The following is a 27,560-nucleotide window of genomic DNA, read 5'->3' on the forward strand; positions in this document are numbered from 1 at the left end:
CAAGCTAAATATTTAGTATGAATATAAATATTACACATAGTTTAAAATCTAAATATTTAGTTTGAAACCGACATTTATAAATGAATAAATAATGAAAATATGATATAAAAATGTTTTTTGCTCTTAAGACAAGCTAAAAAACTCAAATAATTGCTATTAAGATTTTACAGTGTAGCTTTTCTAAGCTAGCTTCCCGTTGAAGCAGCTAGCTGTTAGCAGTTAGCTGCTGGTCAGCCATGTTGGACGCTAACCCCAGGCTAACCCTGTAGATGCTCTTTAATGCTGCAGATCTTCTCTATAAACACAAAGTGCACCTTCTGTATTGTTTTGATGAAGTTTTGCCTTTAAGGGACGAGTTTATACGTTTTTATTACATTCCTGTACATGAAGATATTAGCTGACCTATAAATATGTAAGAGCACCTGCAGTGCCGCTACGCAGCATCAGTTATAAAAGATGATTATATGAATGAACAATAAAAACATTTTTAATTAGATTTGCATTCATTGACATGTTTTTTGAGTTTGACGAACAGAAACATAAAACTGCCTGATTTTATCAGCTTCCATCAGTTTAACACCAACAGCTGCTTCCAGGTCTGCAGAGACTCGGAGCATCAGGTTGTGTAAATAAACAATAAATAAATGATGTGTTTGGGGATGAAAACGTTACAATGGGTGGAGTGATGTGGAAGTGGACCGGCGCCTCACTGCGCCACGGAGGGAAACGGTTTGGGCTGCGACGGCGGCGGGAGAGGCGGCGGGCAGCTCGGCGCTCTGACTCCGCTCCTTTTCGGCGCAGGCTTTTTCACGCTGGTGGGCGGAGGGCCCGGCATCGGCGTGACATCAGCGACCGGGGCTGAGGTCGGAGGGGGCGGAGCCTGAGCCTTGGGCGGTTCCGGCGGTTTGGGTTTGGAGAACTGGACCGATCCCACCAGCTCAATGGTCTGACTGGTTTTGGTCAGGTTGAAGGTTCGCTTCGCTGGAAAGGAAAACAAACAAAATGGACCTTCAAACCAAGTTCTGCTGCTCTGCTTTAGTTAAATAATAATTACGTCAAGGCTGGATCGATTAATGGGAATAAATCAGATTAATCAATAATTGGAATAATCATCAGATAATTTTGTAATCCATTAATTGTTAAAAGTAACAGATCCAGTTTGCAAACTTTCACAGTAAAACATTAACAACAATAATTTGGGCTATTTAACCTGTCAGATTAAAAGGAAGTATGTGAGCTATGCTAGCTATGCTAGTTTGACTTTGACAACCTTGACATGTAGATGTGCTGCAGAACTCGGTGTTTCGGTTCAGTATAAAAAAAGGCGACAGAAATAGCGACTGACAGCTCATCAGTAGAGCAGGTGGTTAAATGAGCTGATCAGTTTCAGACCGCAGGAGGAACCCAGAGAGTAAAACTGGACCAGAAATCAACAATACATTTCCTGATGGACACTTGATCAATATCAATCAATAACATGTCTGATAGAATATTCAGATGTTAGCCACTCAACCTGTCATTGCTAGCTCAGCTAGGTTGGTAGCATCACGTTTTGGTTGCCTAGCAACAACATGCTGAATAACCCGTTTTCCCACCGTCCTTCATAACTGCTAAAAAATAAAAACTGGATAAAACAGGAACAGTCACATCTCAGTTTGGTGGCATTTCAAATATCTCAAACAAAAAACTAATAAATAATTATTGATATCGACTGATATGAAACGTTTATATTATGACGGGGTTTTCAGCCATATTGTGAGCCCAAACATACAGAGAGAGAGAACATGTGAACCCGATACAGCACCTACTTTCTGCAGGGCAGCAGTCCAAACCGCTCAGAAATACTGACCCAGGAACCTGCTGAGATTATTCATCCCTTTTAAAGTCGCAGGGTCACTTGTTGCCGGGTAAATAATCATTCTGTAGACTGGGTCACACAGAACCGTCAGCTGATTTTTTGTTCAGGTGATCAGATTCTGGTCATTGGTAAGAAAAGGTTCAGAGTTTGAGGAGATGTTTCCCTCTCTGCTGTGGAAATCGATCTGCTGACATCTTGGTCAGTGGTGTGAGAAACTTCCTGTTTCCTGTGTACATCCTGGATGTTAAAATCCAGATCACTAGTTTCTGTTTTTAACTTCTTGTGCTGCTTTTAACAACCACAAGAGGAAATAAACGATTAGTACCAGATAAAAAAAAGAAAAACTCCTCAAACTGTGAAGAACACACATCGGGTCCTCAGGTGGAAAATCGTCAACTTTTAAAATTTGTTTTCCTTTTTTTCATATATTTTAATAAAGTGAAAATGCTGAGTCAGTAGTTCTGCCATCGCTTACGTTTGTAAGGTGATGCTATCGTCAGAGTCGCCTTAGGAGACTCAGGTGGCGCCTCTAGAATGGGCTCCAGCTGGGTCTGGTCCAAACTCTGCCTCTGGGGGGGATTCCTCATCGGCGCGACCGGGCTTGGCGCCGTCGCCCTGGGAGACGGAATCGGGATCTGGTCCGGCGTGGATCCGGATCCGCAGGACGACCTGGGAGCTGGAGCTGTGCTGGACTCGGATGAACTGCTGGATGCCGCATTCTGATTGGCCTCTGCCGGGTCAGAGGCGGGGCTTCCCCATGTGGTGGTGCCGCTGCGGCTGCCAACAGAACCGGATTTAGCCCGGAAGACGCTGCCGCTGTCCTGGGAAGCCGTGCTAACGGGAGGAGAACCAGGAGCATCTTAACGAGGCAACAAACTATTTTAAAAGCAAAAGTTTAAACTTATAATCCAATAAGCCACAAACATTCAAAATTACACACTTAAGCTAATCTGCTATTAGGAGAGCTAATTTTTAGCTTAGCACTCTACCGTTTTTGCTCACTTTGAAAACTTTTAGTGCACTTGGTTTCCACTAAATTGCTTTTTCCAGATAACTTCTAATGCTCAAGCTAACGTATTAGCATTAGCTTCTGCTAAAAACCATGCTGTCTTAACACTTTAGCATTAGCAGAACAAATGTTTATGATTAGTTCCTTATAGTTATATAACTATATAACTAAAGGGCAGTTAGCTCTTTAGTTAGCGGTAGCCACCACTGGGGTTTAGGAATAGTTCTTTGTGTTCAACCCTGATCTGTTCATTTCAGCTGATGTGGGAGAATGAGGAGGAAATGTTCCTCCTGCCTTCAGCAGCACCTGTTTGTTTTGGAGAGGGGGATGTGGAAGGAGGAGCAGGAGGACGTGGATGAAGAGGAGGACACGGTTCTGCTCAGTCGGTCCTTCTCTGAGAAGAAGGTCTGGGCAGCAGGAGCAGGAGCATCTGGGACTTCAGGAAGCTCAGGGATCTCAAAGTCAACAGCTGGAAACAAAAGGACGACTCCATCAGACATTATTTCATCTTAACCAGATGATTAGCTTTCCTGTTGTTATTTATATTAGCTACAAAACCACAAAACTTATCTGGGTTTTTCTGAAGCCGGTGCTGTGCCAGCTAACGCTCTAAAAAACCCTCATGCTAACAGAGAGCGCTACACCAGCTAACGCTGCGGTTTCACTTTGACCTGCTGTGTTAGCTGTGGTTTGAGTTTGTAGAGCAACCGGCGGATCAGAGAGCGTGCAGCAACAAGAGCAGCAGCAATAAGAGCAGCAGCAATAAGAACAGCAATAAGAGCAGCAATAAGAGCAGCAACAAGAGCAGCAGCAATAAGAGCAGCAGCAATAAGAACAGCAATAAGAGCAGCAGCAACAAGAGCAGCAATAAGAGCAGCAACAAGAGCAGCAGCAATAAGAGCAGCAGCAACAAGAGCAGCAGCAATAAGAGCAGCAGCAATAAGAACAGCAATAAGAGCAGCAGCAACAAGAGCAGCAGCAACAAGAGCAGCAATAAGAGCAGCAACAAGAGCAGCAGCAACAAGAGCAGCAGCAATAAGAGCAGCAGCAATAAGAGCAGCAGCAATAAGAACAGCAATAAGAGCAGCAATAAGAGCAGCACTCACTGATGTGGTTGTAAAGGTAAATTTCATAATATTCTGAATTATTTAGTAAGCGTTGAGTTCACCTTCTGGGAACAGACTGGAGCTGTACTGAATTAGCGGCTCGATGACCATCACCACCTGGACCGAAGATGCTGCAGCCATGTCGAACAGAGCAGCTTCCCTGAACAGCAGCACAAACAAGAACCGCAAAACTCAAAGGATATAAAACCAAGAACTGCAGGCAAGAAACATGAAATCACGATAATATGAAACATAAACCAGTCCCAATCCGGCTCTCTGTGGGTTTTCAAGGCAGGTAAATAAGTTTTAAAGGTTTTTATGACATATAAAGAGTCTGAAGCTTATTGGTTAAAATGTTGGATTGAGCCCATTTGCTGCCAAACTAACCGAAGCAGAAACGTTTGAGCTCTGTGGAGCAAACAGGGATTTAATCTCAATCCATAAAAATACCTCAGGATTATCCAACAAGTAGCATCTTCTTTACCATCATTGTTGCTACTGATGTCAGTAGAAAACATCCCTGATGATGAAACTAATCAGAAACTAGATGTGAAATAATCCATTAGTATAAAATATTAATGACTATAAACTGGCTCATTTTTCCCTCCATGTTTAGCAAGCTAAATATTTAGCTCCAAACATCTATCTCTGATAAATATTTGACTAATATGCAAATTCACTTGCCAAAAACCGGAAGTGGAATATCAAAATAAAAGCTGGGTCTTGAGAACTTCTATATAAATCACTGTTGCTGTAGATTATTGGTAAAGGTCTGTTTTTTTACCCCTCCAGGGTCTTTTTGTGGGCTCTAGTGCCCCTTATATGACAGCAGGCTGACAGGAAAGAGGGAAGGAGAGGGGGGAAGACATGCGGCAAATATCGTCGGGTCCGGGAGTCGAACCCGTGACGGCCGCGTCGAGGACTCAAGGCCTCCAAATACGGGTCGCGCTAACCGCTACGCCACCACGGCACGCCCAAGTAAAGGTCTGTTTTAAACGGCTCATTTGTTGGAGATCTAAGATGAAAAGGTGACAAGAAGCAACTTTATAAACGTTATTACATGTTTAAGGTGTTAAAACATGTAATAATGTTTAACACCTTAAGTTAAATCTTCATGACAGAAACACGGATTACGTTATGTGACAGTTTTCTCCCCAGCCTTGTTCTGTCTGACTGCCGGTCTTCCTCTGGGTTTTACTTGACCTTTCTGAAGAGGTCACCACAGAAACGGGAGCTTGCTACGCACCCTTCGGCGCGCGGCCACAGCAGGTTGGGGCCCAGGACGATGGCGATGTTGCTGGGCGTCATCTTGTTGACGGCCTGCTGCTCCGACAGCAGGAACAGGAACTGGACCAGGTACCTGGACCGACAGCAGAACGTGAAACAGTTTGTAAAGCTTTACAAAGAACATCTGAGCTGGACGGGAACAACTGGATGCTAACATGCTAACGCTTAAACTAAATATCATCCCCAACTAAATCATATTTACTCATCAAGTTGAACTTTCTGCTGGTTGTGTGTCGTCTAGATACCATAATGAGATTTACTGTTGTTATATAACTGAATTAATCTTTTAGAGCTGAATAAATTCATATAAAACAGTTTGCACCATTTTATCTCAGTAACCCCAAAGATAACATCAGTAACATGGCCTCAGGACGGCCACCATCTTGGTTCTGGGTTGAACCAAAAACCAAAAACAGTCACTGAAACATTTGTCTGCTAAATTCTACCTTAAAGTGAACCAAACTTTAATGACTTTAATCTCAAAATACTGACTTTAATCTCAAAAAAAGAACCATTCTTGCTCAAAGTGCTCTGTCTGTGAGAGGATCTGCAGTTTGGTACTCACTTCCTGTTGATTTAAAGTCTGTAACCAGTTTTAGTGCGTTTAAGAAACAAACTAAACTCTGATTATGTCAAAAACAGAACTGTATCCATTTTTAATGTCTCATGTTTCACTGTTTGTTTGTAGATGTTGTCAACATTATGCTGTGCTATTTTAAATGATTATGATTTTAACTTTTTAAAAGCCCCTCTAGGGACAAGTGCTGCGAATTAGCTGTTGCTATGGCACTATGACGCAAACATGGGACTGCTGTTTTGTTCAGTTTGTCTGTCCCTACCAAATAAACTCAAATAAATAAAATACTGACTTTAATCTTCTGACAACAAAAGTCCAAATTCTTTGTTTTTTTTTGTTTTATATCTGAAGTGTGGCTGAGTGACGTGAACGTCACTTCATGTAGTACTGCCATTTGACCCAAAGAGGGCAGCACTGAGACTTTTAGGCTAAATTAAACAAATTTACACTAAAATGTCAAAATCTGCACAGGAGCAAAGCAGACAGTTAATCTGCACAGCGAGTTGATTAGGGGTTCTGTTGAGAGGTTGCTAACACTAACTATCTTACTTGAATTGTCATTTTTACGATGATGAAACAAAATTTAGATTCCCAGAAAACGGCTAATCAGAAAGAAAAGAAAACTTCCTTTACAATAAAACATCTGAACAGAATATTCCCCAAATGTCAGAATGTTGTTCTATATTTATTTGCAACATATTGCAAACTGTCTCTCAGCAGCCATTTTGAAATTCACCAGCTGTGTTACCGACGTTAGCTCGGTTCATTCGGCCTTCATATGGAAACGGTTCGCTGTCACAGACAGACCTGAGGTTGTTGTAGTTTAAACAGAACTGAGGTTGTTGTAGTTTAAACAGACCTGAGGTTGTTGTAGTTTAAATCGACCTGAGGTTGTTGTAGTTTAAACAGACCTGAGGTTGTTGTAGTTTAAACAGAACTGAGGTTGTTGTAGTTTAAACAGACCTGAGGTTGTTGTAGTTTAAATCGACCTGAGGTTGTTGTAGTTTAAGCAGACCTGAGGTTGTTGTAGTTTAAGCAGACCTGAGGTTGTTGTAGTTTAAGCAGACCTGAGGTTGTTGTAGTTTAAATCGACCTGAGGTTGTTGTAGCTTAAACAGAACTGAGGTTGTTGTAGTTTAAACAGAACTGAGGTTGTTGTAGTTTGAACAGAACTGAGGTTGTTGTAGTTTGAACAGAACTGAGGTTGTTGTAGTTTAAACAGAACTGAGGTTGTTGTAGTTTAAACAGAACTGAGGTTGTTGTAGTTTAAACAGACCTGAGGTTGTTGTAGTTTAAACAGAACTGAGGTTGTTGTAGTTTAAACAGAACTGATGTTGTTGTAGTTTGAACAGGCCTGAGGTTGTTGTAGTTTGAACAGGCCTGAGGTTGTTGTAGTTTAAACAGACCTGAGGTTGTTGTAGTTTAATCAGAACTGAGGTTGTTGTAGCTTAAACAGAACTGAGGTTGTTGTAGTTTGAACAGACCTGAGGTTGTTGTAGTTTAATCAGAACTGAGGTTGTTGTAGTTTGAACAGAACTGAGGTTGTTGTAGCTTAAACAGAACTGAGGTTGTTGTAGTTTGAACAGAACTGAGGTTGTTGTAGTTTGAACAGAACTGAGGTTGTTGTAGTTTAAACAGAACTGAGGTTGTTGTAGTTTAAACAGACCTGAGGTTGTTGTAGTTTTCAGGCGGTAGTTTCTGCAGCAGCTCCCTGAACTTCTCCAGCTTCACATTCAGATCTTTTTCTCTGCGGGTTTGAAGAAGCAAACTCATAAAAACTGAAAGCAGGAATAAGAAGAAGTGAAGGAAGCGATGCTCATGCTACCCACCCTGCAGCTGCAAACCAATCACTGTACAGTTCAAAGGTCATCAGAGGTTCAGGGAGTTCCCGGAGGTAACACTTCAAGGCTCCTGTGAACAAAATCAGAGAAATGCATCATTAGTTAAATCTGCTTTGCTCTGATTGGCCGACATAGTTTCATTTTTTTGTTTTTCACTGCTGGTGGCCACAGGATGTTGTAAATGACAGGAAGTGACATCAGACGGCTGCTGGAGTGGCCAGAGGAGGAAGTGAGCTGAGGCGTACCTGCGACGGCGTGGGGGTCCATGCTGAACTCGCCGTGGTCCACCGCTCCCTGGTTCAGGCAGGTTTTCAGCCGCTTCACCACCGAGGCGGCGGCCGCCAGACGAAACAGGCCCTACCCAAAAAAAACAAAAAATAATATTTAATTCAAACCGGCTTTATATTCAGCCCCTTCTGCAAAGCGGCCTTTTATTAAATGCTGGTTATTATAATGAATTTCTGAGGAAATGAACCAGGACATCTGCATTTTTTCAGTTGGTTGTTCTGGTTTTTATTTTGGGGAATCAGAATAAATTAGGTTGAATGTAAATACATGCTATAATTGTTTCTGTATCACATAATTTCAGTTTCATTTCCTCGTTCTGAGACAGTTTGAGTCGCTTGGTTTAATAAAATCTCAGAGATGAGTGAGAGTCGGCTCGGTCCGCCCACCTCCTCCCTCATGGCCGTCCTCAGCAGCATGTGGATGCACTCCTGGATGGGCGCCGCGATCGCCCTGCCGCTCTGGCTCAAATGAGACAGCAGTGGCTCGCCGTAAACCTTCAGGCTGGAGAGACCCACCGCCGGATCTGCAAACAGGAAGTCACAACACGTCGGCAGGAAGTCAGAGTCAGCCGTGTCCCCTGGACTGGAAGCTGACTTTTTCAATATTTATACCTCAGAGTGGTCATCTTTCTATTATTCCTATCTCGATTTGATACAGTAGGGGCTCCCACACTTTTGTTAGCCGTTACAACTCATCGTTAATGAGTCATAGCTTGTTTTTCCGAGCCGCCTTTAAATGCAACATGACCACCAAGATGCCTGTGCCGGTTTTACACGAAGGAGACATGATGCTGAAGAAACATGGCAGCAAAGCAGCAGAAAACTTTTTCCTCCAAACTAACAGAGGGAGCTGATTGGTGCAGCTGGATGCAGATAATAAATGATGACCAGCTAATGCTAATATAACACCATGAGCTCGTTGATATCTACAGGTGGGCAGTGCTGGTTACAGTTACTTGAGCAACATTTTGGGAAAAAAGGTTCTTATAAGCGAAGTTTTACTGCTCTGTACTTTATACTTTTACTTGAGCAATATTATGAACTAATCCTGGTCTTACACTGGCTTGTTAGAGCAACTGTAGATAGAAAACAGAAAGAATAAATTCCATAAAAACTCAGATATTTTCTAAAAAAAATCCTGGAAAATTCATAGGAAATTTCTGAGATTCATCTCAAAATTTCTGTATCTTTCTAGCAATTTTTCAACTTTTTCTCCCTTTTTTTCCTAGAAAATTTCTGAGCTTTTTTAGCAGAAATATACTTTTTTTCTATCTGTGATGGCCCTAATGCAGCGTTGTACTGACTTTAATAAATTGATTTTGCATCGATAGAAATAGACGTCAGAGTCTGGAAACTTTAGATTCTTACATTTCTGCAACATGTGAGCTAAAGTTTCTGCTAATCTGAACTTGTTTACTGAGTATTTTCTACATCACTGTTGATTGTTTTGTATTAATAAACAACATGGTTATTTTATTTGAAAGGTTACATAAATTCATGTATTTATATCAAATTAAAAGCCCGTTTCCTGCGGGGCAGGAAGTGGTGATGGGCCGCGGAGGCGCTCACCTTTCTGGCTGTGGTTCTCTTTGAGCTCGCTGATGTTTCTGTCCAGGAACTCGTGGGATTTCTTGTAATAATCCGCCTGCAGTTCCAGAAGCTGCAGGAGATTAAGCAGAGGTGAGCGGGCAGAAAGGAGTCCATCAGGGCCGCGTGTTCGAACCACAACTCACACGGATGAAGTAGTTAGCATAGTCATCTTCTTTAGTGGCGAAGTGATACAGGTCTGCAGAGTACTCATCCTACAGAGGTCAGAGGTCAACACCAGACAGAGGGAGACGTGGGTGGCATGGGATTAAAGTTTTTTCACAATATTTTTTGGAACTGTTATAAAAACTATTATAAAAAACAAATCCATATAAAATCAGGTTATTTAGGACACCAGTCACATATGATTTGTTTCATTAAACTTAATTTAATCTTAAAATGCATTTATATCTATTGATTCTCTCATTGAACAAACAATGGAGAATCCCAACAATACGGCAGTTTCTCTTTAACACATAATTATTTCAAATTTATTGATGATAAATCAAAATTCTCAACATGACAAGAAATTTATCACGATAAATGATAAACGATATGATAAATGCCCAAGAGAGGTATGATTGTGTTTTAGTTAGAAAAAAATGAGTCAATTTCTGCTAAAGAAATTCTGAAATTTTGAGATTAATCTCAGAAATATTCTACAAACAATTCATAAATTTCTGGGCTCAAAAGTAAAATATTTGACAAAAAAACTCAGAAATGTTTGGATTAATGTCAGAAATTTTCTGAGCTTGACAGTAAAAAAATTGTGAGAAAAAATTTTTTTTTGAAATGAATCTCAAACATTTTCTAGCCTTCCAATTTCTGATGCTGCCCTGGGAAAGAGCCCATATCAAAAACCTATGATATAAAGAAAATTTAATCTAAAAGAATAATTTTCAATCTTTGAAAAATAAATACTCGAAATTTGACTTTTCAAGCTCAGAAATTTCCTTATTTTTCTAGAAAATTTCAGAGATCAACCTCAAATTTTCTTTGTTTTCTGGAGATTTTTTTTCTCTACGACATTAACACGCAGTCATAGAGAGACAACTCAGAGATGTAGAGACAGGAGGGGAAACAGAAGGAGCAGCCATAGTAGCACTCATGCTAGGCTAGCGCCGGGCTAGCTAAGCTAACGAGTCCTTACAGCGGCAACAGAATCATGTGAAACATGAAGAGTTCCCAAAATGCAAAGTGCAGCAACAGAAAAACGTCTCTATGTTTAGTTAGAATAACTCAATAATATTTGAGGACGAGGAAATTAAATAAATTCAAGTCTCAAACACAAACAGCAACAACAGGAAGTGACGTAATATGTGTTACCCAATCCAGCAGGTATAGATTCAGTTTTAGGGTAAATAAATAAGTTGCTGGCACCTTGATGCTCTCCAACCTCCTCCAGGCTTCTTCCACCTCCTCCCTGAGTCCGTCCTGCTTGGTCTGCGGCCCGCTGCTCGCCTGGCTCCTGTGAAAAACACAAGCAGACGCTAACGTCCGGCGCCTGCCGCGTCACGTCCAGGTGTTTACAGCTGGCTTCCTGGGACTCACCTGACCCGCGCGTTGTTCCAGTCTGTAGTGAGCTTCGCGAACTGCTTCTTGTTCTTCAGGATTTCAGGTAAATCCTCCTGGAGATAAAAAATTATTCATCTTAAAGAGCTGCTGCGGCTAGCTGTCCAACAAATTAATGCAACAAATTACTGAATCTACTTATTATACAGACGGATATTTAAATATTTAAAGAGGCAGTATTATATATTTTCCACACATATACCACAATTTTATAGAACAATCAAGAAGCTATGTTACCTTCAGTTGTTATAAAAATGCTTTATATATCAAATATGACCAGATTTAACGCCTTGAATTTGGGCCTCTGTCTCTTTAAGACAGGGGTCACCAACCTTTTTGAAACTGAGAGCTACTTCATGGGTACTGAGTCATACAAAGGGCACCAGTTTGACACGCTCTTCTGAAATAACAAATTTACTCAGTTTGCCTTTAGTTATACATTATCAATAATGATTAATGATACTCATCTATGAGAAGACACTGATCATGTTAATGGTTTCTCCCAATAATTAGCAATGAAAACAAGGTGGGAAACAGATATCAATATTCAGCACTTTATCTCTTTTAATCTCAGTAATTGTCACATTTTTAGATAATCACTTACATCACTACATTTCATAGGAAAAATGTCCAATTTTCACTAGCCACTCACAAAATTTTTTTTAGCAAATCATGAACTATGTTGCACCATGTTTCAAAAAGTTATCAATTATGTAATGTTAAAGAAAAATCAACTTACATATTTTTAAATAAATCTTGTCACATTTTGAACTCATGACCAAATCTGCTGCATTTTTAACAAAATTATAACTTATATGTCATGAACACACTTTTAAATTGAACACAATTCCTCAATATTTTAATTAAACTTTGCCATGACACTGCCATGTTGCCACTAACATCTGGCATTGGTTTCTTTATTAGTGAGAAGACTGGCATTGCATGCTGTTCACCAGTGCACTGTAATCTGGTGTGTAACTTGAAACTGCAACTGTGAGTGCATCTTTCAGATGTGCATCAGTGAGGCATGTTCTGTGTTTGTTCTTAATGAAGTTCATGTCAGAAAACGCTGATTCACAGAGATAGGTTGAACCAAACAGGCTGGCAACCTTCATAGCTGCTGTGCATACACCACTGTACTTCTCTGTGTCAACAAGGGACCAAAAGTTTGGTGCAGTCTGGTAAACTTTGAGGTGTAGGTCATTTTGCAATGTTATGATTTCCATCTCCACCTGTCCAGCATCCAAGTTGAATGTTGCACTTAGTTTCTCAGCAAAGTATGTTGTGTCCACATTCATGAAAGGATTGGAAATGAATGACACACATGGCTCAAGCTGATCAAGATCACAAAACCTATTCTCAAACTCTTGCCCAAGTCTGTTTATGACTTCACAGTACTTTTCTGCAACTTTGTCAAATGTCTCAGATGCAGAAGCATTGTTTTTCAGCACCAACTGCACAGAGGGAAAGTGCAGCACTTTTTTTCTCTGTAAATCCACAGAGAAAATGTTCATCTTGGCTTTAAATGCATTTAAAGCACTTATCATATCAACAACAGTTTTACCTTTGCCTTGCAGCTCGCAGTTCAAGACGTTTAGTTTCCCAGTAATGTCCGTCAAAAATGCAAGGTCAAGGGTCCACTCTGTGTCTTCTAGCAGTGAGACGTCTTCGCCTTTGGACTGCATGAACTCTTTGATTTCACCCAAAAGTGACAAAAAACGAAATAAAACTCGTCCTCTGCTGAGCCATCGGATTTCTGTGTGTAGCAGCAGTTCACCATATTCAGCTGACATCTCCTCCAATAGCACCTTGAAAATCCTGTGCTGTTTAGCTTTGGAGCGGATGTTGTTAATGATTTTTACAACGGGAGTCATCACGTGCTCAAAGCCGATCACTTTTGCACATAACGCCTGCTGGTGAATGACACAGTGATAATGCAGAAATGTTGGGAAGTCTGGGTCACCTTTACAGTGAGCGATGAAACCTGTATGTCGGCCGATCGTAGCAGGAGCCCCGTCTGTTGTCACCGCCACCAGTTTTTCCAATGCTACCTTCTTCTGCACGAAAAACTCCTTCAGCGTGTTATAAATGTCAACTCCCCTCGTAGTTGTCTTTAAGGGCAGTAGTGTCAGGAGTTCTTCTCTTGTGGAGAAATCTTCAAACACCATCCGGATGAAGACCAACAGCTGAGCTGTACTGCTGCTGTCCACGGACTCGTCGCACTGGATGCTAAACCACCTGCACTTTGCCAGATCCCGGTCCAGCTGATCGCCCAGGTTACCAGACATAGCTGACACTCGTCTAGCCATCGTAGATGCCCCCAGTTGGACGTCGGAGAGCGTACAGATTAGATCGGTTCCATTTTTGTCATCTTTAAGTACAATGTTAGCTATTATCATCATTGCTTCTTTGACAACTGCTCCATCTGAAAATGCCTTCTTCTTCTTGATCAGAAAATGTGTAGCTCTGAACGAGGCTTCGGTTGCTTTTAGTGACTTTTTTCCCGCCCTCGTGAAAAAAGATTGTTGCTTACCCAAAGCTGCCTTTAGCTCACTGGCTTTTTCTGCACGTACTGCGCTTCCCGGTGGGTAGTTAGCATGGTCATTTTTGTGACACGTAGTGAAATGTCTCTCAATATTGTACCGCTTTGCCGTCGCTACGGTCGCCCCACAAATGAGACACACGCAGGTTTCTTTCACAACCGTAAAAAAGAACTCCTTCTCCCATTCCTCGTTAAAGTGATAAGTTTTCTTTCTTTTTTCAGCCATATTTTTGGGGAAAGAAAATGCATTCAGCACCCATCTTCGCTGTGTCCGCCAGCCTGCGTTCCATTGGCACTGGTTTTGTCATGCGCACAATACTGACCATTGAATTAGAACTAGAGTAAGTCAGAGTTCACCCTAACTTTTCTAAACGTCATGTATAATGAGGATATTTTTAAGATACTGTCATTTTTAAAGCTATATAAATGCAAGTGTGATTAAAAAAAGAATTGCAACAGAATAAAAACATTTTTAGACACAGCTCACTAGTGAGTTGTCCTATTTTTAGAACGGGCTTGCGGGCGACTCATGTGGTCCTTGCGGGCGACCAGGTGCCCGCGGGCACCGTGTTGGTGAGCCCTGCTTTAAGAACTCCTGCTCTTCCTGAAGCTCCGCCTCCAGGAAGTCGTCCCAACATGGCTCCTCTATTAACCCTTTAAAGTTTCCACCAGCATTGCTCTGAGCAGCAGCTCCTATAATGAGCTCAGCTGGTTGCTAATTGCAGCTGGCTAGTCTGAAGGAGTTGAGTGGGGGAGGAGCTGAGCCTTGGAGGCGGGGCTACGTCCACCCAGGCGTTTTAACAGTTGAATGGTTGCCATGGAGATTAAAAGATTTGAAAGAATCAAAAGAACATACCAGGATTAAAACATGATGGAAGGATTAAAAAAAGTGGATTTTACATAAAATTGCTCCTTTAAATATTTGATAATTTAATTATGCATTTTCTAAAATAACGGTCCAAACTGCGTCTAAGAAGAACCCCGTCCAGCCGGAGCCCGCCTGCTGTGGACGTTAATGAATCAGTGGAAAGGAGAAGTGGTGCAGCTGAACGTCCGCTCCAGCGCCGTGAGGTTTCTCACCTCGCTCAGCTTGTTGAGCGGCTCCAGGACTTCCTTCTCCACTGTCAGCTCGAAGTCGGCCAACATGGTGGCCAGCCTCTTCTCCATGAAGCAGCACATCTCTAGCACTCGCCTGCAACACGCAGCAGAGGGTTAACCTTCCACTGTAGGGTCAAATTAATCGGATTAATCTTGATGAATTGATTACTGAAATAATCGGCAACTAATTTAGTAATGGATTAATTGTTGATTTGAGCATAAAGACTCAAAAAGGCCATTTACTGAAAGAACGATACACTCAGATCAGAAATTAAGTCACAACTGGACAATAAATAAATGTAGATCTGCCCAGAACTCTGCTGGTGGCACGTTTAGCTTCACCTGATTCAATAAAAAAAAACTTCTATTCATCACCTTTTGCATCCAGTTATTAATCAGTTTATCAATAATAATCTCCATTATTATTATTATTATTAGTTGCAGCTTTAATTTATTATAATCTAACCTGAAGGTTTGATGAGATTTTGCGTTGAGTTAAAAACAAAAATAAAAGTTAATCTTTTAAAAGTTAATCAGAGGTGTCCAGTGAACAAGTGGTGAGAATGATTTATATTTGTGAACAAAGAATTATGTGCGGCGTTTCCATCTCAAAACGCTGCCCAGCGTGTGGCGCTGTCCTCCCTGTAAAGTTTGTTTGCATCAGCACCTCTAACCGCTTCTGTGTTGGATTTAATCTGGGAGAGAGAGAGTAGATTAACTGGCCAACATAAAAACAATCAGTTATAATTACAGTTTATTCATTTGTATTTGTGAACAAACAGATCTCCAACTCAAAGATTAAACTCACAGCATCAGATTGTTGCTATGGTAACAAAACAGTTTAACTATGAATATTGTTCTTTGAATTTTTACAAAGTAAACTTGCCAGCTCCTTAAATTCTTACATTTAAATGTTAAACAATTTAAAATCTTTGAGTTTATGCTGAAACCATTAAATCAAATTTAGCAGCATTGATCATCTCAATAAATAAATGTTACATTTATGTATCTGTGGTTTGTGTTAAAATATCAGCATTTATGGCCCCTGGAGCCCTGGGGGCCTCATGGAGCCGCTGACTTCATTTGGATTAAACAGAAATGCAAATAATTGATATTCATTTTAATTGTATTTTTGATTTGTTGTTTTTAAGACTAGTTGTGGGTTTAAATATCGTTTCACTGATGATGTTTTCCCCTAACATATAATTACCCAGTAATATTTTTACATGTCCTGTCTACTTAACCGCCAACCACCGGGCTGAGCAGGTTTTCTGGGGGAAACCGTCACCTGATGGAGGACTGAGCATCAAAGTCCTTCAGGCTCTCCGCCATGCTGATGGACAGCAGCATCAGAGGAAGTTTCTTCTGCAGAAACAGAGAAAAAAAACGTCGTTTTGTCTCAGAAATCCATGAAACTCGTTCAGACACGGTGTGAAAAATGGCAGCTACCATTCTCCTTTCGGCCTCCAGGCCTACAGGACTCTGCATGCAGGCCTGCAGCTTCTTATGGAGGACCTGCGCCGCCTTCTTGGCCGGCTCCACCCGCTGCTCCACCTGCATTCAACCGGAGAAACACTGCAGCGTGACCAGAGAGAAAACTACCGGCAGGAGGCGGAGATGGTTAGAGGGCAGATTCATTTACTACAGATATATATAAATATATAAATAAATATATATATAAATAAATGTCCTGAAACAAAACCTTTGTGTTGGGTTTCTGGTACGGTAAAATTTGACGCACAAGCTAATTTTGCTAACAGCGATGGAGGACGAAGCGTCTCCTCAGGTCCCACTGGGGTTAATTTCTGCTTCTAAACGATCTGATTGGACGCTGGAAAAGACGATTGTTGTGTTTAAGTTGTGCTAAAAGCAGTTAGCCTATCAGTGAAGCTATGCTAGCCTAAAATAGCATCTCAATGCTAACATGTAGCAAAACTTTGCTCCAATCTGATGGTTGAAGAACCAGAAGATTAAAAACTAGAAATATCTCTGATGTTCAGATCATATCTGTATTTATTCAATAATTTAACAGCAAAAAGAGATTTTGAATTGAAAATGTTGCTAATTTAATGATTAAAATGCAATCAATTAATTACAAAACTTGCTACAAGTTTAACATTTCAGAGCCATAAAACCTGCAAATATGAAGAGAATGAAACTGAAATAAATCCCATCTGATCTTTCCTTTGTTTTCAAAGCAGATTTAAAATTTGCCTTCTGTCAACAGGCGGCCTGTTAAAGCCACAGCTCTGCTAAAAGAGGAAGTGAGACCCATATATGGACGATGCCAATGGCTCTGCAGCGTTTCTACCACTTGCTGCTGTCCTCATTAACCTGATACTAGTGAGCATTTTTAGAGGAAGTCTGTTTTGGAAAAGCATTTTGATGAATCTTTGATTTAAGGGACAGAGCCCCAAACCCTCTGCTACATGTAGCACAGATAGCTCGAGCAGGAAGTTCACAGCCAGAAGTTTATCAGACAGATGGACCACTCCTCTTTTATCATAAAATGTCTCCATATTAGGTCCAATTAATCACTTTCCCCTCCAAACAATCCGTAGCATGATAATTAGCTTTCTTTGTGTCTGAGCCAAATGAAGGACAGTTTTTACACTTCCTGCTGCGTTTCGGTTCGCAGACCGAGACAGACACGTTATTTATGCTCTGATCTGCATCACTTCCAAATGTAGAACTAAATCGGATACATTGGGAAGAATAGAGTACAAATTATAATAATGACAGACTCAGACACTTTCTAGATGCCTCCGTAGGGTGCTAGTTTGTTAGGTCTCCAAGCTCCTGATGCCATGAAAATCTCCACATTATGAATCCAAATTACTGCTGGTTGAAGTTTCTATCACAATTCTTGAGTTTAGTTTGCAGTGAATTCAGCGTTAAACTGACTCAACCAGTAATAAAGTCAGAGAAAGTTCACGTTTCTCTCACCTGCACCAGATCCTCATGTAGAAGATCAGTGGCATCCTGCGACCTGAGAGGGATTAAAGTTTACAGATTATTTAAAAAACAAGAATTAGCAAAGAACATTGGATTTATCAGCAGTGGTGAGCAGAAAATACTAATTATGAATCATGTCTGCAGCTTTAACTCGAACAACAGCCAATCAGATTTAGATTTTCTTCACCAGCTCAGTAAAACGGCTGGCCGGATTATCAGGAGACGGAGATGTTGGTCCTGAAAGAGAATCCAGGAGATTAGAAATCATACAGAAAATTATTAAAAGAACTAAAAGGAAAAACAATCTGACTTTTATCTCCGAATTCTGAGGAAGAAAAAATCTAAATTTTGAAAAATAAATAATTCTGAGATTAAAGTTATAATTCTAATTTAAAAAAATCTGAATAATTTTTTTAAATATTCTCCTAATCCTCTTCCGTATAATCATGATTATCAGACCTCAATGGAGATTTTCTATTTACATTTTGTCAAGACAAATAAAAAAAGATGCATGAGGGTGAAGTTTGTGTGTAATTTTCAGTTTTTAGTGGTGAATTTGTTGTTTAGTTTCAGCAGGAGGAAACGTCTGGACCTGGCCGGCAGACTTGGATTCGGTTCAGGCGGTTCTGGTTCCAATTAGAGATTCTCACACCTGGATCCGTTTAACATCAGCAAGAAAAACGGTAACAGGCCTGAGAGATTTTACTTCCCAACCAAAACAAGAACAAACATGGAATAAAGACGGATTCCAGGAGTTAGTTTCATCTAATACGCATTTTCATGTTAATTATCACAGTAATAATGTGTGTGTGTGTGTGGGTGTGTGTGTGTGTGTGTGTGTGTGCGTGGGTGTGTGTGTGTTTGTGTTTAGAAATTAGTTTTGTTTTGGTTGTTATCATGTAGCTGTCGTAATGTGCGGTTCTGGAGGAGGTGAGCTAGACGCAGTGGATCCAGGCTGAAGTGACAAAATGATGACGGTTTTAATGATGAATCACACAAAATCCAACCCAGGCAGCACAGGTGGGCAGAGGCAAAGACTCTCACACTGGTCACACTGGTTACACTGGTAGCCACTGGTTACAAGGACTAAGACCTGTGACCAGACGAGACGAGGAGCCGACTAGGAAACGTGAGACACAGCTGGGATCAGTCACAGTCGGGACGACGAGACTCAGAAACCGAACAAACCCAGGAAACCGAATCCTCACAGTAACTTTGTTTACTGTTCTGTTTCTGATCAAATTAAATGTGTGGCCCTGAAACTCGTTAAATGCAAAAACTCATGAGATCAACTCAAACCACATGTGTCAAACTGGAGGCCCGGGGGCCATATCCGGCCCGCCACATGCTTTTTATATGGCCATCTACACTGTAAACAAAGCTTTTCTTTTACATAATAAGTCAATCTATTATTAATATTTTCTTTATTTTGCAGGGATGTTTTGTTTTGCATTCCCTCCCACAAGCTGCATATTATCTTCATAAAGCTGTGCGTCTTGTAAAAGCAGAAGGCATGTCAGCATTTCAACCAGTTTCTGTTCTGTCTTTATTCGTGGAGCTCTGTTGTAATTCAGTAGTTTTATCTACTAATGGTTAGATTTCTGGCAATGATCTGGACTCAGAAATAACATCCTGTTCATCATTTTGTTTAAAATCTTTGACATGGTGAAATGTTTTACATCTTTAAATGTAACTGTGGTATTAAAAAGCAAATTGATCATAATCTACATTTAATAACTGATAAATATGAGAAATGAATACTGAAAAACGTGAGTAATAATTGAGTCAGTTACTCATAAACATTATTTTTGAAACCTTCGGCTCTTCTCGGACACAAGCCCTTACAGAAACAGAGTTTGGTTTGTTTGGTTTATGATTTTGTAAAGACTAACCATCCCAGTGTAATCGATTTAGTCATGATTACTCATTTGGTTTTACAGTGTAGAGTCATTTGAACAGTTCAGTTCTCACTTTTTTCAAAAAGTCTGTTTTTTAAAGGAACATTTTTGCACATTTCTTAAATTATCCAACTCAGATAACTAAACTGTATTTTATTTTATCATTACTTTTGTTATTCTTACTGTTATACATTTTGGATATTATTTCATATTTCTGTGAACCTACGTTCCTTGATTGCCTGTTATTTTGCTGCTGCCAGTAAAGGATGTCTTTTCTTTCTGCGTACATCGATGACGTCACGCTGTCAGGAAGCCATCTGGGTTGCTAAGTTTAGACGGTTGCTCTGTAGGTTCAACTGGGTGGAGGGGAGCAGCGCTGGGCGACTTTTAGCTCTACAGAGAACCAAACATCCCGCTGCTGAAGCTGCTGTGGTCATTTTCTATACGGATGTTCTGGTTCTGGTTCTAACCTGTGATAAAAGTACAGCTGCTCTGCAGGACTAAATCTACTCATTAATATCTAATAATTATCTTTCAGTCTTTTAATCGTTTAATGTTTAATTTACCGAATTAACCAGCTACGTACTGCTTTGTGTCGCTCTGAAAATTGATCGAATGTAATATTTAGTCCACTAGAAATAAAAAAACATTATTCTGTGAAAAAATAGAAAGAGATTAAATGTTGCTGATGTTGAGTTTCTGGTTTCTAATATTTGAGTTACCAGATGTTTATTCATTTTGTCCTCCCCATTGAACTAAATTTGGTTTGGAGAGTTTTCTTCTTCTCACTCTGATAAGTTTTAGTAATGTTGGAAAATTATTTTCTAAATCCCTGTTTAAACCTTCATTCTTTATTCTAAGCAGCAAAGATGTTTCAATTTAAGGTACAAGTGGAGGAAGTAAATAAAAGTGCTAAACTTGTGAAACAGAAGTGCTTTTATTTTGATATTCCCCACAGGAAGTCTCCTTGTAGCAGCTAGCTTAGCAGCAATAGAAAATCGGACATCGGCAACGGCGTTTAATAAAGCATTCAGTTGGATAAATACATATGCTGTCATTATTATGGCGATACAGCTAACATAAGTAGATTGTTATGCGCCATTAAAAAATATGAAGTGCACAGGAAGTGCTTTTATTTTGATATTCTCAACAGGACGTCTTCTGTAATGTAGCAGCTAGCTTGCGTTAATTTTGTTCTGAAATGATGGAATGTCGTTTAATACATTTGGTTGAAGATAAATTCATATTTTCATCATTCTACAGCTACAGCTAACATAAATAGAGTTTAATGAGCCATTAATATCCCATAATAATCCACCAACGTCTCTGGCTAACAACCAAGCTAACCATTTCACAGTAAAGCAGTCTGCAGCTCACTCTTCATTACATGGGATGAAAACTGGAGTCTCAGACAAATAGTCCAAGTCAGATCAACAGCCAAGCAGCATCTCCGCAGCATGATGCTGCCGCCCCCGTACTTTACAGAAGCAAAGATGCCCTTTAGCTTCACAGGCATCAGTAACATTTCCACTTTCATAAAATTCACACCTCAACTCCTCCACAGGAGCATCACCTCAAACTTTCTGCTTAAAAATCAAAGGTGATTCACTGCAGCGAGTTTCCACTTATCGGCTTTTCTGCGCTGATATTTTATATCGATGTAACAGTGTTGAGAAAATGAGAGTTTTTACGCTCCAATAGGCTGACAAACCAAAAAAAAGGGCTAAAGTAGGAGAACCTGTTAGAGTTATTTATTCTGTGTACCGACACCAAGACGCTCTAAGTGAAGCTCTGTTGCCAGATCTGGTGCTGCCTGCCAGTCAGAGGAAACCCAGCCCAGTTCCTGAAAGGGTCAGACAGGCTTCAGCACCTCCAAGGTGTTCTTCGTTTCCTCCGCTAAAACATCTGAGGAGCAAAACGCACAGCAGAGAAACTCCCAACACGCTCTAGTTTCTGCTGCCAATATCTGATTACACTTTATATCTTACTGAAACTTATAGGTTAGTATTGTCTTCATTCAAGTATAATAAAATATTTGCATCAGAAACTAGACAAAAATACTTGGTGAGATTTTGTGTTTTTACAGTGTGGCGTTTGCAATTTAACCAATAAAGCTCAACATCAGACGAACAGGCTGTGAAAATAACAAAATGTTCAGGCATCACACTGCAAAAACAAAAAGTTAGCTGGTATTTTTGCTTTAGTTTCTATTGGAAATATATTAAAACACTTGAAATAAGACAAAACTAACTTAAAAGTAACTTTTCAACAAAATACCAGAGCTTGTTTAAAGTAAATAAATCCAGAAAATAATGAAAAATCATTCAGAACTTTTGATCAATATAAAGAAGTTATTTACTTAAACTCATATTTTGTTACTAATATATTTGAACTTGAAACTAGACCAACAACTCTTGGTAATATTTTTACTTTTGTGGCGAAGGTGTCTGAAGAGCCACCAGTTCCTTTATTTTTAATCTCCACCATGCAGGTTGAGTTAAAATACACAGTTGAGCAAAACTGAAAGGGAAAATGAATGTTTAGATGTGTCAACAGGTGCAGCAGCACTTCTTCCTACAAAGCTCACAGCATCAGAGCAGACTGCCAGCAAGCGCTGCTCTGCTGCAGATGCATGCAGCGTAGGTTTATTATTAAACTGGAGTGCGTCAGAGGAGGCGGCGGCACTGCCTGCAGATACACCGTCAGTCCTGCTGCACGCAGGTCTGCGTATCACCACCACCAGAAAAAAGGAAGGTGTCAAGTTTGGTCACCCGCAGGGTTTTACAAAACTGTGTGAGTCGGTTGTTATCAGAGGTTTGGAGCCTGGATGTTGCAAGTTATTCTGCTGTCAGAGTAGAAATCTTAATATTTTATTATAGTGTTTTTTAGGCAAAGCAATGAGCTTTAAAACATCCCTGGCAGCTGATTCCCTTTGTGTTCAACCCAAACTATCACTTGGAAATCCCTTTTCTACCACATAAAACCAAACTGAGGCTTTCCCTGATTTGAAAAGGGAACCAGCAGAGTTACAGCTCAGCGTGTAAACAACAAGATAACGGAGAGGACAAACAGAAACAGCCGTCCTGCTGGCGTAACGGTGCTGAGCTGGATGGAAAGACGGCCTGCCGTCAGAATACGAAGGGACAACGACCTCAAGACGCAGAGCAGATTAAAAACAAAGACTGCACAGAATGAAAAAAAAGACAATTATATCCTCAAAAACTTACAGCCATTTGTAAAGTTACCAATTAACAATAGTTTGAGTTAAAACTCAAACTATTGAGTTTTAACTCAATAGTTTGAGTTAAAACTATTGAGTTTTAACTCAATAGTTAAAACTATTAACTAGTTTTAACTATTGAGTTAAAACTAGTTAACTAGTTCCAAATGTGACTTCCAAAGTCACATTTGGAAGTCACATTCCAAATGTGACTTTGGAATCTTTTTCCAAAGTCACATTTTCACCAAGTTATTTGTTATTTTATAAAAGTCACAGTTTCAAGCTAAATATTCAGTTTATCATCTATACTTAGCTTCAAGCTAATTATTCAGTTAGTGTAACAAGGTGGCCGTTTGCATCTGGATTACAGAGAGGAAGGTGGAAGCAGCAACAGTTTATTCCTCAGAACATCAAGAATAAAACCGACTGCAGCCCAACAGTCCCAGCCATGAAGGACAAACCACAGGGGGTCTCTGTTTACCAGTTTCCACCTATACACGTAAAATACCTTTTACCAAATACAAACACATTTCTATTTACTTTTCATAAATATTTTATGTTGCATCCTTACACCATAAGCACCATTATGAAACACCACAAGCAATACCCCATGGCCTCTCCCAGAACCTATAAACGGTGCCCGGACCCCGGGGAAGTATTTGTCCAAACACAGGACACAGAAATGGCAGGTCCCTCCACCTCCACACTTAACAGATCACACACAAACATTTGCTCAAGTTTTCAAACCAGCAGCTCTGAGTCACAAAACCTCCTCACTCCTCGATGAGGAGCGGCGGCGCAGAGCCCACAGGCTACATGCTAACCGCTAAACATGGTCAGCAAATAGTTAAAACGTATTGTGGGCAAACTGTTATTGATTCACAAATCTATTCTTAAAGTGCAATGCTAAATAAAGTGCTTGTTAATAAAATGAAAAAAGTGCTCTTAAAGTGCTTCACAGTGACTAAAGTGAAAATAGTTCCAGTAATGAAGATCTCGAGCTAAAAGACTTAACAAGCTGGCTAACTAAATATTTAGCTCAAAGCAAATATTTAGTTAGCCAAACTTACTTAGCTTCAAGCTAAATATTTATTGTAAAGCTACTGTAAGTATATAGTGAACAAACTAAACATTTATATACACACTAAATATTTAGCTTGATGCAGTATTTAGTTAGCAATTTGAATATACATTTACCAGTAAATACTTAGTTTAACTAAATATTTAGCTAGCAAGCCAAATATTTAGCTTCAAACTAATATTTTGTTTACCAAGTACTTAGCCTGCTAACAAAATATTTTGTATGAAGCTAAATATTTAGCTTATTTATTTAAAATGTATAAATGAATAAATAACATGGTGAAAATATGATTTTCTCCCCTCTGACAGGCTAAATAAGTAAAATTACTACTGTTCATTTTTAACTGTGTAACTTTACAAACAACACCCCATAAATATTTACCTCTACAAACAAACTGAAACCTTATAAAAACTGAAACCTAACAAGATAAAACTTTTTAATCTGTATATTCATATCACACCTTACAAAAGTTTCAACGCTGCTCAAACTTTTTCACTTTTTATCGCGTTACAACATCAAACTTTTCCCATTTAATGGGTTACAACATGGTTAAGGTGCTCTGCTCAGCCCAGACTAAAATCAGAGACAATAAACACACAGTTAAACATGGTGGTGGCAGAATCATGTTGTGGGGATACTGTGGGGATTAGTGAGGCTGGTGAGAGCTGATGGAGGTAAATCCAGGATAATCCAGGAGGAAAACCTCTTATACATATCATGGGATTATGGATGCACCGATATCAAAATTTGATCCGATATTGATATCCGATAATAATGTTGCTGTTTTGGACGAAAACCAATATTTACCAATCTTATATATATTTGTCAACTTCTTTGACACCTTTGTGGAAAAACCCGACCAGAAATAGATGGCAGTAGTAGTATTCATCGGGCGGATACGGATGTGTTGAAAAATGACTAATATCGGCAGGTCCCGATATATCGTGCATCTCTATATGGCATGGTTGAGATCAAAGCTGATTAATTGTTTTAATGGCCTAGTCCAAGTCAATTCTGGTTCTGGCAAGGTTTGACTCGCATACTTATAGAACTTAAAACAATTTAATAATTTCCCTTCCACTTTCAGATCCGGCATCGTTTTGTGTTTGTCTCGTTATCATTCAGTATCATTTCTGGAGAGTCAGGCAGTTACACTTACTCAGTTACACTTACTCAGTTACATTTACTCAGTTACATTTACTCAGTTACATTTACTCAGTTACATTTACTCAATTACACTTACTCAGTTACACTTACTCAGTTACACTTACTCAGTTACATTTACTCAGTTACATTTACTCAGTTACATTTACTCAGTTACATTTACTCAGTTACACTTACTCAATTACACTTACTCAGTTACATTTACTCAATTACATTTACTCAGTTACATTTACTCAGTTACACTTACTCAGTTACATTTACTTGAGTAACTTCTTTTTTTTTTAAAGGAGTATTTCAGGAGTATTTTTACTACGCTGTACTTTTTACTTTTAGTCAATAATTTTATTATGAAGTATCTCTACTTGAGTAAAATTTCTGGATTTTCTACCCACTGAATGAAAAACAAACATAATTAAACCAAAGATTCACCAAACTCAGACACACACCTGCAGTTTCTGTTAAAGTTTCTGAAGTTTTTTATTGGAAAATTTGATTTAGATTTTTTTTTGTCTGATTTTATCTTTTATTTATAGAAATTGCTGTAATACCAAAATTTCTACATAACTTTATATTTTAGTCTGATGATGTAATTTCTAAATATGAAATGATTGATCATTTGATCAGTTACTCGGTACTTGAGTAACTTTTTTACTGATCAATTTTTGGACGGCTACTTTTTACTTTTACTTGAGCAAAAATACTTTTTTTAAGTACTGCTACTCTTACATGAGTACATTTTTTGGCTACTGAACCATCAGATAAAATAAGACCATCAGGGCCTTCTCGGGTCCACGCGAGACCCGGAAAGCGGACCGGAACCACCATGAAGGTCCAACAGTCGGTTCTGATCAAACTTTTCTTACCTTGCTGCCGATCCGAACTGCTTCAGGATGCTGAGAGACTGCCGCAGCATGCTGGCGCTGGAGTCCGACCCGCTCCGCTTCCTGATCCGAACCGGTCCGGAGGCGCTCCGGGCCGGGCTGCTTCACCGGGAGCTGGAGGCGCAGGTCAGCCGGGTCGCGCTGCCTCTCGTCGGGAGCGTTTCTGCGGCTGTTCGGTCTTCGTTCTTGTTTCAGCAAATGAGGAAGTTGGTCGGATGAAACGTCAGCAGCGAAAGGGAACCAGATGTTTTCCCGCGGTTGTTGTTGTTTTTTTTATTTCAGGGTGTCACTCCGAACCCCCCACTGAGTCTCAGCAGTGGGTGGGTGTGGAGGTGAGCGGCAAGTGAGTCCAGGCTGCAGCTTCTGTTCCTAACGGTGTTTGCTGCTGCAGGATGTGAAATGTCTGAAAGGGGAAACAAGGCGTTAATTGAGACATTTCTGTCCCAGTTTTCAAACATGTTCTGATTTTACTGCAGCGAGTTTTCTAATTTTTTGCAGAAGCAGGAATTTTCAGAGCCGGTTGGGTTTCACTGCAGCGTGAGCCTCTGGTTCATCAAAGTTTCATTTCTTGTCACCTGTCGCCTTTTTTTGAGGAACTTCTCTCCAAACATCAGAACCAAAAACGACCATGAGCAGAACCAAAAACTGATCCATTCATTTAAAATGTGTCGATCCAGGAAGAGGTCAACCTTCCACCAAATGTTCCTTTATAATTTGTTATATTCTCATTAATATTATGACAAATTGTAGGAATTTAAATGTAGGCGGTGAAGCCGCTAATAACGCCAGTGCCTGACGGATGCTGCCGCCTAGTGGTGGGGCCGACTAAATGCACACAAACGACTTTTCAGAAAGATTTCTCTCGGTTATTTTGAGCTTTTTAAAAAATATATTTTTAACTCTATTAATATCTATATGTGGAGGAAGCTGCCACAGACTTCAGACCGGAACATGTTTAATTTCTTTAGCATTTTCTGTTAGCACCGCCAACTAGCTAATACCGGCTAACATTCGCTCGTGAACTTATTAGCGACATTTCAGACCAAACTAGGAATATAGAGGCTGGAGTTGCTCACCCAGAGTTAGCATTAATTAAATTAGAGCAATTTAATTATCTTGCTTAACTTATTTGTTAACTTTACAGCGAAGCTACTGAGGGAGTTCTAGCTAACTCTGAAGACGTTATGTTAACTTGCTGTCTGAAGCAGCCAATCAGACGTCAAAGTTTCTACAGAAGGAGCCAATCAGACGTCAAGGTCATTATTCAAACAGCCAATCAGAGGTCAGCTTATCTACAGAGGTTAGCATAATCCCACCCACTGGGTTTCTTGGAGGAAGTTGACAGTTATAATTTATTTTAAATTGTTTTTTTATTTTGTATTTTCTAAATGTAAGAAATTTATAATTTTTCTGTTTTAAAAAAATTCCTGAGATTTAAATAATTTCATAAGTAATTTATTTATTGTAATTTGGCAGTCTTCACATCATAAAAAATTCAAGAGTTGTGAATACTTTTATAAGGCATTCCACACTGCAAAAAAACTTGTTTCTGGGTGAGTGAACATTGAAGGACATCTTCTGTGAAAAATATCTAAATA

The 27,560-nt window shown here is 39.8% G+C and overlaps 1 protein-coding gene across 1 annotated transcript; it reads right to left on the minus strand.

Moving 5' to 3' along the window:
- Window positions 1-330: 330 nt before the first annotated feature.
- sh3bp1 (SH3-domain binding protein 1) lies at window positions 331-26,334 on the minus strand. Its single transcript, XM_032574331.1, has 18 exons — window positions 25,945-26,334; window positions 17,710-17,752; window positions 16,213-16,317; window positions 16,052-16,128; window positions 14,746-14,857; window positions 11,103-11,179; window positions 10,932-11,019; window positions 9,698-9,766; window positions 9,534-9,624; window positions 8,352-8,488; window positions 7,923-8,034; window positions 7,666-7,747; window positions 7,503-7,583; window positions 5,220-5,333; window positions 4,036-4,133; window positions 3,174-3,336; window positions 2,334-2,692; window positions 331-981 (listed from the first exon to the last, which is right to left on the minus strand). Exons 1-18 carry the CDS (start codon window positions 25,992-25,994, stop codon window positions 707-709), a joined length of 2,133 nt encoding a protein of 710 aa, XP_032430222.1. The 5' UTR covers window positions 25,995-26,334; the 3' UTR covers window positions 331-706.
- Between the last annotated feature and the right edge of the window lie 1,226 nt (window positions 26,335-27,560).

Source organism: Xiphophorus hellerii, chromosome 10 (genome assembly GCF_003331165.1).
Source record: "Xiphophorus hellerii strain 12219 chromosome 10, Xiphophorus_hellerii-4.1, whole genome shotgun sequence".
Taxonomy (NCBI): Eukaryota; Metazoa; Chordata; class Actinopteri; order Cyprinodontiformes; family Poeciliidae; genus Xiphophorus; species Xiphophorus hellerii.

Excerpts from the sequence above, each read along its gene's own strand:
- sh3bp1 (XM_032574331.1), bottom strand. The coding sequence starts at position 25,994 with ATGCTGCGGCAGTCTCTCAGCATCCTGAAGCAGTTCGGATCGGCAGCA. Across the intron at positions 3,337-4,035 it reads CTCCAGTCTGTTCCCAGAAG|CTGTTGACTTTGAGATCCCT; the intron begins GTGAACTCAACG and ends TTTTGTTTCCAG. Across the intron at positions 2,693-3,173 it reads CCCCTCTCCAAAACAAACAG|CACGGCTTCCCAGGACAGCG; the intron begins GTGCTGCTGAAG and ends TCCTCCCGTTAG.